General features: G+C 40.7%; 2 protein-coding genes across 5 annotated transcripts; both read left to right on the top strand.

Moving 5' to 3' along the window:
• The first annotated feature begins 473 nt into the window (after positions 1-473).
• LOC100273977 (uncharacterized) lies at positions 474-5,837 on the top strand. Of its 2 annotated transcripts, none has more exons than XM_008663416.3 (10): positions 474-806; positions 1,546-1,679; positions 1,838-2,015; positions 3,306-3,373; positions 3,459-3,544; positions 3,826-4,101; positions 4,183-4,253; positions 4,629-4,687; positions 4,944-5,099; positions 5,279-5,837. In XM_008663416.3, exons 1-10 carry the CDS (start codon positions 614-616, stop codon positions 5,492-5,494), a joined length of 1,437 nt encoding a protein of 478 aa, XP_008661638.1. In that variant the 5' UTR covers positions 474-613; the 3' UTR covers positions 5,495-5,837. The 2 variants fall into 2 exon arrangements, with proteins under 2 accessions (XP_008661638.1, NP_001141835.1); NM_001148363.1 differs by having other exon boundaries at positions 583-806; positions 4,620-4,687; positions 5,279-5,817.
• Positions 5,838-5,960: 123 nt separating this feature from the next.
• Positions 5,961-10,900, top strand: LOC100274566 (Indole-3-glycerol phosphate synthase chloroplastic). 3 transcript variants are annotated; one of them, XM_008663441.3, is made up of 10 exons: positions 5,961-6,361; positions 6,442-6,717; positions 6,812-6,988; positions 7,953-8,027; positions 8,125-8,169; positions 8,277-8,441; positions 8,553-8,631; positions 9,581-9,663; positions 10,355-10,423; positions 10,530-10,900. In XM_008663441.3, the coding sequence occupies exons 1-10, from the start codon at positions 6,173-6,175 to the stop codon at positions 10,623-10,625; spliced, it is 1,254 nt and encodes a 417-aa protein (XP_008661663.1). In that variant the 5' UTR covers positions 5,961-6,172; the 3' UTR covers positions 10,626-10,900. The 3 variants fall into 3 exon arrangements, with proteins under 3 accessions (XP_008661663.1, XP_035818869.1, NP_001142393.1); XM_035962976.1 differs by lacking the exon at positions 8,277-8,441 and having other exon boundaries at positions 6,033-6,361; positions 10,530-10,898; NM_001148921.1 differs by having other exon boundaries at positions 6,175-6,717; positions 10,530-10,831.
• The last annotated feature ends 944 nt before the right edge of the window (positions 10,901-11,844 follow it).

Raw genomic sequence — 11,844 nt, 5'->3', positions numbered from 1 at the left:
AACCTCAAATAAAAAGTAGTCACAATGTCACACTCATCACTAGAGATGAAAGTGGTAATTCGAACTGTTAGGACAAAATTAATATTTTAAAACAGATATGTATAAAATTTAATATTGATATTTTTATGTTATCAAGCACATTAGTACAAATACGAATAAAATATTACATAAATTGTTTTATGTATTATTTGCTCTATACAACACAAAAAGTTGAAAAAATTACCAAATTTATTTCCGAATCCATACCGAAGTTTATATCTATTATTTTAAAAAAATGATGAATTTGAGGTTTACCTTTTATAAATCTTTAGAAGCTGAATGTTAAAAACAAGAATACAAATTTGTATTATAGATTTTATATCCTATTTATTCGTAATTAAAGAAAAACGACTAAAAATTGATTACCGAATAAATACCGTTCCGACAGTGTTATTTTGAACTTCGCTGGTCTGGATTTTAACACATGGTACAGTGCCGCAGTATCCCAAGTCCCAACAAGGTCAAGTCGCGTGGATTCGCCACTAGCGGGTATTGATTACCTTGCCGCCCCTTGACCAAACCAAATAACACAAGTCCCCATTGCTTGCACCCTACAGCTCCTCACACCCAAGGTATGGAGGAGGCACCAACGAGGGAGCCGAAGAGGCTGCGCCAGGACGCCGCGGTTACTTCCGCCGCGGCGGCGGCTGAGGAGCCTCAGTACGTGTACCTGCCTATCGCCGACGCCATGAAGGTTCCCGGCGTCCGGGTTTGCCTCTTCGCCGTTGTCTCCGAGATCGGCATCACCGACCGCAGCCGTGGCACGGGTGAGTCTCACCCTCAAGTCTCAACCCCTTCCCTTGTCTCCTTTCGCGCACCCACCGGTGGGTGGAGGGTGGAGGGTGGTGACATTTTAGGGTTTAGTCAGGATTTTAGCAGGACTAGAGTTGACGGTTTCTGTTTAGCTGTATGTTTCCTTCAGTTAATCTTCAGTCTGATTCACAAAGTGTTCACCTAGCGTTTATTCTCGATTGCAAATGCTATGGTTTGTTCTCGATTGCAAATGCTGCGGAAATAGGGAAATTTGTGGGGGTTCCGGTGTGATTTTTAACTGTGAAATTAGAGAAGTATATATTTGAAGTGATTTACTGAATAGTGTTGATTAGGATTAGTTCTCTGTTCAAAATGCTGCTTGTCTAGGGCCTGTTTGGATTCCCTCCTATAAACTTTAGAGCTAAAGCTTCAAACAGACGGTTTAAAATGAGCTCTAAACTCCAGTCCACCTCACATTAGAACTTTAGAGTTTAAAAGCGAGCTAAAATGCTCTAGATCTTTTAGAGCTCTAAAGTTCAGAAGAGGAGTTCCAAACATGCCCTTATTGTGTGTGTGTGGGGTGGGGGGGACATTGTTTAGCTTCTCCGCTGTTTCTTAGATCGCCTCTTTTGTAACTTTTTGCATGAAGCATTATGCGTTGAGAGATCTTCTGTTGTCATGTTCACTGTGAAGTCTCACTTTTTATCCCCAAATCAATGGTAGAACTCTTGGTCATTTCTATAGTTTTTGCAGATTTCACTCTTAGGTTGAGGATTGTGGATCAATCATGCATGGATGGAATCTCTGTAACAGTTTTTGCTGACAAAACTACTCTATTGCCTTGTGTCAAGTCAAGTGGAGATGTGATCAGTCTCCATAACGTCATGGTACAACATAAAACTCTATTTAATTATGTCATTGTGTATTTCTTGGAGCTATAAACTTCCACATACCTTTTTATGCGTGGTTATTTAAGCATAACACATTTGGCAGCAAAACATGACAGATTTGATAACACCTAATTCATGCATACTTTGATCTGCAGATAACGATGCATGGGGAGTTCTTTGTTTCATTTAACAAAGAAGTTTCTTCATTTGCGCTATTTGAAAGCAAAGTAGCTGAGTGCAGCCCATATCAGACTTCTGTGAAATATCATGGCAGCAAACATGACAAAGAACTTTTAACCCAGATGAGAACGTGGCTTGCATATAATCCTCTAGGTGACTCATAATCGATAATTACTTATGATGATTTATTTGGTCCACCTATCTTCATGATATTTTTATGGTGCCTTAATCATGCTCATTCCACTCCAGTTTTATACAACAACAATAAACCCTTTCCCAAGCAAGTTGAGGTAGGCTAGAGTTAAAACCCAATAGAAACCACAAGTCAAGGTTCGTGCTTATGGATAGTTGTTTTTCATGTACTCCTATTCAAGGCTAAATCTTTGAGTATATTCCATCCTTTCAAGTCTCCTTTTACCGCCTCTTCCCATGTTAATTTTGTCTCTTCCTTATGCTATTGCGCCTTTAGAGTTTAGAGGTCTTTGTTGGGCATGTTCAAACCATCTCACCCGATGTTGGACAAACTTTTCTTCAATTGATGCTACCCCTAATCTATCACAGATATCATTGTTTCGGACTCGATCTCTTCTTGTATGGCCACAGATGTGACAGATCCAACACAACATGTATATTTTCACAACACTTATCTACTGAAAATGTCATCTTTTTCTAGGCCAACATCCTACACTACAATATAGCAAGTCTAATCGCCATACTATAAAACTTGTCTTTTTAGCTCCTGTGGCACCCTTGTGTCATTGAATGTCAAATGGTTGACATCACTTTATTCGCCCTACTTTGATTCTATGGCTAACATCTTCATTAATACCACCTTTCATTCCACGTCAGTTTTATGTGTCAATGAAATATCACGGTGGTGAACATGCTCTTATCCAAATGAGAAGCCAACCTAAATATCATAGGTTGGAAAGGCTAATCCATTTTCTGAGTTCTTCGTCCCACCAATTAGCATGATTCACTTTAATTTAGTAGGGTCAAATAGTATACTGCAGTCATTCTATTTATGAACTCTTCTTACCCAAAAGAGTTAAGTATTTTATCTAAAGGATTTAAGTATTTTTATAATTATGAGTACAACAGAACTTGCATTATCTCATTTTAGTCCTTTGTTAAGGTTGGTCAATGCCTGCCTTTCAATCAAACACAACAGTTTTGTTTTTGTTGTCTAGAATTGCTCCTATTTTGCTAGATTGTCAGCTTCTTGCACTGAACTCATATTACTTTTTAACTATCTGCCCTCCTTATAAATGATATACGCTATTATCTTTCTTTAGGATATATACATTTTATTATAGCATGTCTTCTGTGTCTGAATTTGTCTCTATGCAAAGATTCTTGAAGTACTTAACCACTGCGTCCCTAACAACACTTTACCAACAACTTTTGTAACATCTGTTTCTGCCTAACTACTTTGCACTACAGGTCTGAAAGATTTTGAATTGCAGTTAAGAAGTTTAAAATCTGATTCTACTTTTGATCTAGTATGCAAGGTTAGTTCTTTATTCAATCATATTGAAACTCAAGACTTATTTTGGTACAATGAGTGCTCCAAAAATTCTCTATGCCTTCTTGTAGGTTGTTCATGTCCATGAAGATAACGACAAATTGATATTTTATGTTTGGGATGGAACTGATACCCCTGCTGTTGAGTTTCAGGCAACGTAGGATTTTCTATGTTTATTTATTGTTTATTTTTTCAGCAATAACTAAGAAAACCATCTATGCAATATAGGATGATGCTCTAGTGTTTTTGAAATATTGTTGCAAGTTTTAACTATTATTTGGTTGTTCTTATATGGTGCACTGAACATTGGCATGATCAGTGAAAAGAAAATAAATTTTATCTTAGAAAAAACATTTGTTGATGTCAGTCACGTCACTATTTTCACTTTAACTTACCTGTTTTTTTGTGCCTCTTTGATATTGATTGGTGAACATATAGTTTGGATCCAAAGGCAGTTGAATCACCCCCTCTATTTGAAGGGCCACCTCTACCCAGGGAGGTTTTGTGCACAATGCCAATTATCGGAACTGTTTTGAGGATTTTTTCAGATATGCCTATCAAGGAAGTATCCCACATGCAAAATAGGGTTTATTGGGCCAGATTCTGTAACATTACTTGCAAGGAAGAGTTTGGCATTTGGAAAGGCATTTTGCTGGCCTCTAGTAAAGTTCGGCTTTTATCTCATGAAGATGGTAGCGTTGTTGATCGTCGAAAGTAATCTACTTTTCTGATGAAATTTTTATGTTCTTTGGACATTATAAAAGTAAATTTTACTAATTACATGAATGCCTCCAGGATGTATGCCATTCGTAAGGCCAACCAAGTTCTCTGCCAGCCGATGGCAAGCTTTCCCTCTAATGTTACTGGTATAGAGCATAGTCCGATATTTTGCATTGCTCCTGATGAAAGTATTCTGTTTTATCGTTCAGATCATGAATTTAGCTTCTGATTCAGCATTTAATTGATTAAAATAGCAATATATAAGTTTGTTCATGTGGCCTTATCTTCATTGTTATCTGAATAAGTGTATAATATAGCATTTTCCCTGTTCTATTTGCATTTGAATGTTGTGCATAAAAACGAACCTCAATTTTTTCTCTCATGTGATATGTATATATGGAGATCTAAGTGAAGCACATGATGGTCTTGTCAAAGTGCTTGTTTACATGCATTATATTGATGATGAAGCGCCGCATAAAGCTGTAACACATTTTTTGACAATCTGTTATCAGTTCTATCAGATGTAGAATATGAGGAAGAATGGCACTCAACGTTAATGCAGTCTTTAACTCATAAAGAGGTATTACTTCTTTATCATTTTTATTCAGGTATTTGTTAGTTTTATTTCTGCTTTCGAATTGGTCTAATATTATCCAACACCCCTGAGAAGGTGCGAGCATGTTTACTTTAAGTTGTATCCTAATGATTTATCTCTCGATTTTCATGAGAAAACTATATAATTCGCTTCCCCAGTCAATACAGAACCGTGGATGTGGTAGGTGACCAGCTTTGACTCTAAAGCTAACCAGCTTCAACATCCCCCTTTTTTGTGCTAGGTGACACACAAACTCAAAACCTTGGCCCGTGTTGTGGGAGCGTATCCATGTCAAGCTAGTGGTCTCCGTTTGCTGTCAACTGGTAACATTCATCTGCGGTTGACTCTTGAGGATCCTACAGCGAGAATTCATGCGTACGTCCATAAGAATTATCTGGTAATATGTTACTAAATAACCCTTATGCTTGATTTCCTTGTCTACCAGTCTATAGCCCATCCCAGGTGTCCACCCCCATCACTAGTGATAAAAATCAGTGTTGATGGTAAAAGGGTTATGGATATGCTTAAAAGCCTAGCTGAATTTGGTGATCATGTCTTCATCTGAATCCTTGGCAGGTCCAATTCTTCGGTGGTTTTCTGACAGAAGAAGCGATAACAAAGAAGATGAACAAGCTACTTGGTATCCCAGAACCAGAGGACAGCGAGGAAGGTGCCCCCTTGACTAGGAATCCACCTTGGATATGGTGCTGCTTGACATCATTCTATATGGACAAAAACAATCCCTGGGACAGCAGAAAGTACCGAATCTTTGCCACAGAGATGAGGGATTGAGGAGGGATGCTGCTCGAATATGCAGGAACGGCCTTGCAAATGAACCGAACTGATTCTATGTAGTATTTCTGTGTGCTCTCGTTGGCATTTTGCTTGGAGGGGCATCTTGCTGGGATGCAGCGAGACACGCTTTAGTTGTAGCCTGCGTACTGTCAGTATTATTCCCTAGATGCAATGTTGTTGCAGTGCTGCTGCTGACCTTCTGCTCCATCCAGAACACTGGTAGCAGTCTGTATGCGCGCCCACGCTACAGAACTCTAGATTATCTTGTGAAATGTTAGTGCACACAGCACCAACTTTTGGCTTGGAAGTTGGAACGTGGCAAGAACCCCTTTTCTTGTTCGGCGCCTTGCAGTTCTCTCGGTTTCCACGAAATGGGTATATGTTCCTTGTGAATTTTCGGCGCTTTGATATGCTGCGGTTTTCATATTCAGAAGCTTGCGATGGACTGCTGGTATAGTATGGTATAGTATAGTAGTATATTTTGATTATCGCGGTTGTCACGCGCCCTCTCTCTCCCGCACTGATGCAGGCGCCGCTACTGCTAGCGCTAGACAGGTGGTTCAGAGACGCCGTCTCGGTAAAGCAGCGGGAAGACTCGCACGCGTACAACTCCCAACGGCTAACGTCCACCCCAATCCAATTAGCCAGCCCACCTCTGCTCTGCGGGCGCTTCAGATGGAAGCACTAGCCATTGGATCCGCGCCTCGCCGTCCGGGCGCAAGGTACTCCCAACTCCGCCGCCCCGGAACCCTCGCCGTCACCACCACAGCCACAGTTGCATGCCGCCCCCTCACGGCGCCCTCCATGGACGCCGCCGTTGGCCGCCCGAGCCGCGCGCCTATCCGCTGCACCAGCGCGGAGACGGTCAGATTCCCGGTCTCGATATGGGTTCGCCTCGAATTCCGAGTTGTGAGGTTTCGGGTGGGTGTCGTGGTGTCGTGCAGGACTCGGTGGATGAGGTCGCGACGAGCTCGCACGCCGCGGAGGCCAACGCGGGGGGCACCACGGAGCAAGAGGGCAACGGGAGCCCCGTGGCCGCCGCTGCCGCGTACTCCCCCGTGGTCGCCGGCGTCGACGGGATAAGGATCCGGCGGCGGCCCGTGACGGGGCCCGCGGTGCACTACGTGGGCCCGTTCCAGTTCCGCCTCGAGAACGAGGGGAACACGCCGCGGAACATCCTCGAGAAAATCATCTGGAACAAGGACGTCGAGGTTTCGCAGGCACGTCTGGTAGACGAGAATGGGGTGATGATAAAGCCCGCGCGTTCCACCGTGACGCTGTGTGATTTTGTTTTTTGGTGCTGGCACCTGGCAGATGAAGGAGAGGAGGCCCCTGTACATGCTGAAGGGTCCGCTTGAGGCTGCTCCCCCCGCTAGGGACTTCGTTGGGGCGCTCAAGGCGTCCTACGATCGAACTGGCTTGCCTGCTCTGATTGCGGAGGTCAAGAAGGCTTCACCAAGCCGGGGTGTTATCAGGGAGAATTTTGATCCGGTGGGTGAGTTTAGGACGTAAATCCAATCATTTCATTTTTGTTATCTTAGGGGGTGTTTGGTTTGTAGGGACTAATTTTTAGTCCCTACATTTTATTCCATTTTAGTTCCAAAATTACTAAATATAGAAAATAAAACTTTATTTTAGTTTCTATATTTAGCAATTTATAGACTAAAATAGAATAAAATGAAGGGACTAAATATTAGTCTCTAGAAACCAAACACCCCTTTAGTTCATATATTATATATATATGTGTGTGCGAAATGATCCTTGTGTCTTGTCTTGGGAGCTCATTCGTGGGACTGCACTAATGTGAACCTGATATACTATTGTTGACTGAACTGATCGTTGACAGTAACATAATAAGCCAAATAGTAATTATTAATTAATAATACAACAGAACCATGAGTATGGCAGGATGCCGTTCCTTTGCATCACAGACATGTGCTACGAACCTTCAGAGAGATGCAAAGATTGGAAATTGGAATAGCCAAGTCTTGAAGTTTTATCATATGGATGCATGCTGAGGTCCTGAGTTCGAATTCCCGTGGAAATGAATTTCAAGCTGAGATTAAAAAAATCCCTTTGACCGACTCTGCGACAAAGCACGGCTTAAGGCTCGGCCCACGCTCACATGGGCAACTTGGCCGCCATGAAAGGGTGGAGGAAAGAAGATTTAGAGGTTTTCTTGATCTGCATGAGATTTTCCCTATCAGGCAATGCTTGGTGTCCATCTTACCCCAGCAATTTTTTTGGATGTTGCATGCCCCACACCTGCTAAAAAAACTGGGAAATAAGCGAAAAGTCATCTGAATTCATGTTGCTTTTGAATAATCCCTAGGATTAGGAATAGTGATTGGTTTTACTTGTTGACATTCTGAAATCCAAATGGACATATATGATGTTGTTTTGAAACCAAGCAGCTTCTCTTGCCGTCTGGTAATACTTGTTGTGACATAAACAGGTTCAGATCGCTCAGGCATATGAGAAAAACGGAGCAGCATGCCTTAGTGTTCTTACAGATGAAAAGTACTTTCAGGTCATTTAGTTTTTCACCTTGGAAAGTTCTGTCTCATTTCTATCATCAATACGTTATATATGCTGAAGGCACTTGTTTTCCTTTTACATGTAATCAGGGAAGTTTTTACAACTTGGAGGCTATACGCAATGCTGGAGTCCAGGTGCCATGTTCAAATTACATACATACATTTGATTCGGGAAATCAATGATATTCTGGCAGGGTACTTTAAGTGCATGAATAGCTCAAATTCTGAATTACTAAATGCAGTGCCCTCTTCTGTGCAAAGAGTTCATTATTGATGCTTGGCAACTTTACTATGCACGGTCCAAGGGTGCAGATGCTGTTCTTCTAATAGCTGCTGTATTACCTGACCGCGATATCAAATACATGTTGAAAATTTGCAAAATACTTGGGATGGCTGCTTTAGTTGAGGTTCGCTGAGTTGTTCTTGCTATATACTTTATATGTTGTTTCAACAGCCACCTCTTGTTTCTCTTGAGTGTTGAGTCATTTTAGTGATGCAACTGGACTGTGTTGCTGAAGGTTCATGACGAAAGAGAAATGGACCGTGTTTTAGGGATTGATGGTGTACAGCTCATCGGCATCAATAACCGTAATCTCGGTATGCTGTTTTTGTTGAACTTTTACACTGATTTCAATTCCTAGTGATACCAGATAAGTCTTTTGTCTATTTTATCACCTGAAATCAGCAGTGGATCCAGCAATATGGCAAGCTATGGCTGTCACCTGACCTGCCGCTGTGCCACCGGCTGGGGAGAATCCTGACCTCCTGCAGTTATTATGAAAACGATTTTGCTCTGTCATTTCGTAGGCATGGGGGGTCAAGGGGACATGTGCTGCCATAGCCATATAGCTCCTATATATGCCTACTTGGATTGGCCCACAGTACACATGGAGCGACCATGTAGCCAATAGGCAAAACATAAAAGAAAATGGCTAATTTCTGGTAGTATTTTGTTAAAGGTCACATTATCAACTATGTTTTGAAAAGTTTGTTATGCACTCACCCTCGGTTGGCCACTTTATTTTGCTTCACTTCACATAAAACACAACTACTCTGTGTCTAAATAATTCAACTGTAGTCTCTAGTCTTAGATCATATATTTTAAAGTTTGATCAAATTTATGGAGAGTAGATTTATTTGGGCCAGAGGGAGTAAGCTTCTTAGTGTAGATTGGCACCATATAGCTTCGCCATAGGTGAATTTTGATCCTAGATCCGCCATTGCTTGGAAGATTGTTGATTCATTCAGGGTATTAAACCATTGGCTTAGGCATCTCAAATGTCACGAATCATGATGTTATGATTTATGAACATTCTATTGCACGGTAAATTAGTGATTGGGGAGGGGGGATGCATCTCAGTAGTGACCACATTATCATATTATCACATTATCATTGATGTATGGTCAGTCTAGACATAACATGATAATGTGTTCACTGTTGGAATAGGTTAGTATAGGCATTATATTCTACTTTATTGCTCCATGTAATGTTAATAACATTATGTTATTAGGCTGAATGAGTCATTGATGACATTTCCTTTTCCAGAGACATTTGAAGTTGATATTACAAACACAAAAAAGCTTCTGGAAGGTGAACGAGGACAGGTTATAGCTCAAAAGGATGTAATTGTAAGTATTTTCTTTGACATGAGTCTAGTGAAAAGCAAAAAAAAAAAAAGGAAAGGAAAAGAAAAGAAAAGGAAAAAAGTACGTTTCCTCTGTGTTTGGCTAGGACTACGCTCCATGTTACATGTGCAGAGCTATTCACAGATCACACTTTCACAAATCATACCTTGTTGCACAGATTCTTATACAAAAAATAAAATGAATTAGTGAAGTACAATGCTAACCTTGCAATGCTAGTATTCTACAATTAGGTTTACTGTAAATGCGTTGATAGCACGGTGGTATGTCCTCTGTTTGGGAGGCTGCTAACCAGGGTTTTCAAATCCTAGGTCACATGAAAAATAGGCGTCTACTGCAGTACGTCCTGGACAGCCAGTTTTTAGGGCCTTTTCTCGATCTTGTTGTTTGAGGAAATTTCTTACTTATTACTCCCTCCGTTTCGTTTTAGTTGTCGCTGGATAGTGCAAAATTATAGTTCAATTTTGCATTATCCAGCGACAACTAAAACGAAACGGAGGGAGTATTATATATCTCGGGGGAGGTCAACCCCAAGGGGTTGAGTTTTTTTTACAACTATGATTACTTAGTAAATTGTGACATCTTGGCTACAATTAGGACACTTATCACATTGTTAATGTCATCTAACAGGAAGTATTACTTGCATCGAGCATTCACGTTCTTTTCAATGTTCTAGGTTGTAGGAGAATCTGCGCTGTTCACTCCTGATGATATCTCGTTCGTTCAAAACGCTGGGGTCAAAGCGGTAAGCCATGAGACACAGATACCTGTAAACTGACACCAGGCTCAACTGCGACTCGGTATTCCTTTCTCTTCGTACTGATATGACTCCTCCGTTGTGTCTGTTGTAGGTTCTCGTCGGGGAATCCCTCATCAAGCAGGAGGATCCAGGGAAAGCAATCGCTGGGCTTTTCGGCAAAGATATCTCGCATGCTGGTGCTACCTAGAGACGACGCAGAAGAGCAACAGAATACCAGAAACGCTACTCCGGGTTGCATCATTTTGTGTAGGGGAGAAAATCGAGCGTTGCAATCAGAAATCCACCCTTTCGCAGAGTTTTGATCGGTCGTTTTGTTTACCTGACCTGCCAACTTCCCCATGCTGCTATTTTTTTGTGACCGAGCCATCTCAATAATTACAGATTTTAGTGCACAAGATGTATATGTTCAAAAAGTTGGATGTAGTTTCAAGCAGCTTGATTTTTGCCTATCTAGGCTTCATCTGCACTATTTTTTCTAATATAAAACTAGTAAGAAAAAATCGTTTTATCTCTTTCAACTATTATAAAAGTCAGATTTTCCAATTATAAAACTGGACAATCTCCTCTTCCATCTTACAAAACCGTATACAAGACATACCTGCCGGTTTGCATTGGTGTTTTTCTCTCTCTCCTTTTGAATATGTTTATTTTAGCTATTTTTTAAAATCATAGTAAATATATTTTGCGTGTTCACTATATTGACTTACTATATTTTTAAAATTAAGCTGAAATAAACATAAAAGGAAAAAAATTCACCAAGTGAAAGATTATAGGTATATTTGGTTCTCCGCTAACCGCGCCATAACTTGGTTAAGGCTCTCTTTGAAACGCAGAAATATTCCATATGAATCACACATGAATTTTATAGAAATTAGTTCAATTTCATAGAAAAAACACATGAGACGAAAACGTTTCTCAGACCTAAGATTAGTCGGTTAATTTGAAGAATTAATTTTAGATAAAAAAAATTTAGATAAATTGTTACTCCCTACATTTTTTGTATTTGACCTTTACTAGTACAAAATTGAACTAGCTAGAGTCAAATAAAAAAATAGAGTTAGTACAAGTCAGTCAGTCAACATTGGATTGCGAGGCACCACGTGTCCGGTTTTGAGAGACAAGCGAGTATACATGTCCAACAGGCCGTGCGGGGCCAGTCCGGCCCGAGCACGACTGGGTTCGGCACGAGGGGTACCAGTCCAAGCTTGGCACGGTTCATGTCACACCCGTTTCTAAGGGGCAGAGCCGGGTGCATCACATATATGTGCCAGGATCTATTTCCACACATATGTTGACGTCACAAGTGTAATATATCAAAAGAACAATGCATACAAGCGTAAATAACGATTATATTAACATATTACACTTCGAACAGACATAATTTCTTAACCTTTATTCATCAAAGT

Source organism: Zea mays, chromosome 10 (genome assembly GCF_902167145.1).
Source record: "Zea mays cultivar B73 chromosome 10, Zm-B73-REFERENCE-NAM-5.0, whole genome shotgun sequence".
Classification (NCBI taxonomy): Eukaryota; Viridiplantae; Streptophyta; class Magnoliopsida; order Poales; family Poaceae; genus Zea; species Zea mays.
This window is presented reverse-complemented; position numbering and strand designations above follow the sequence as displayed.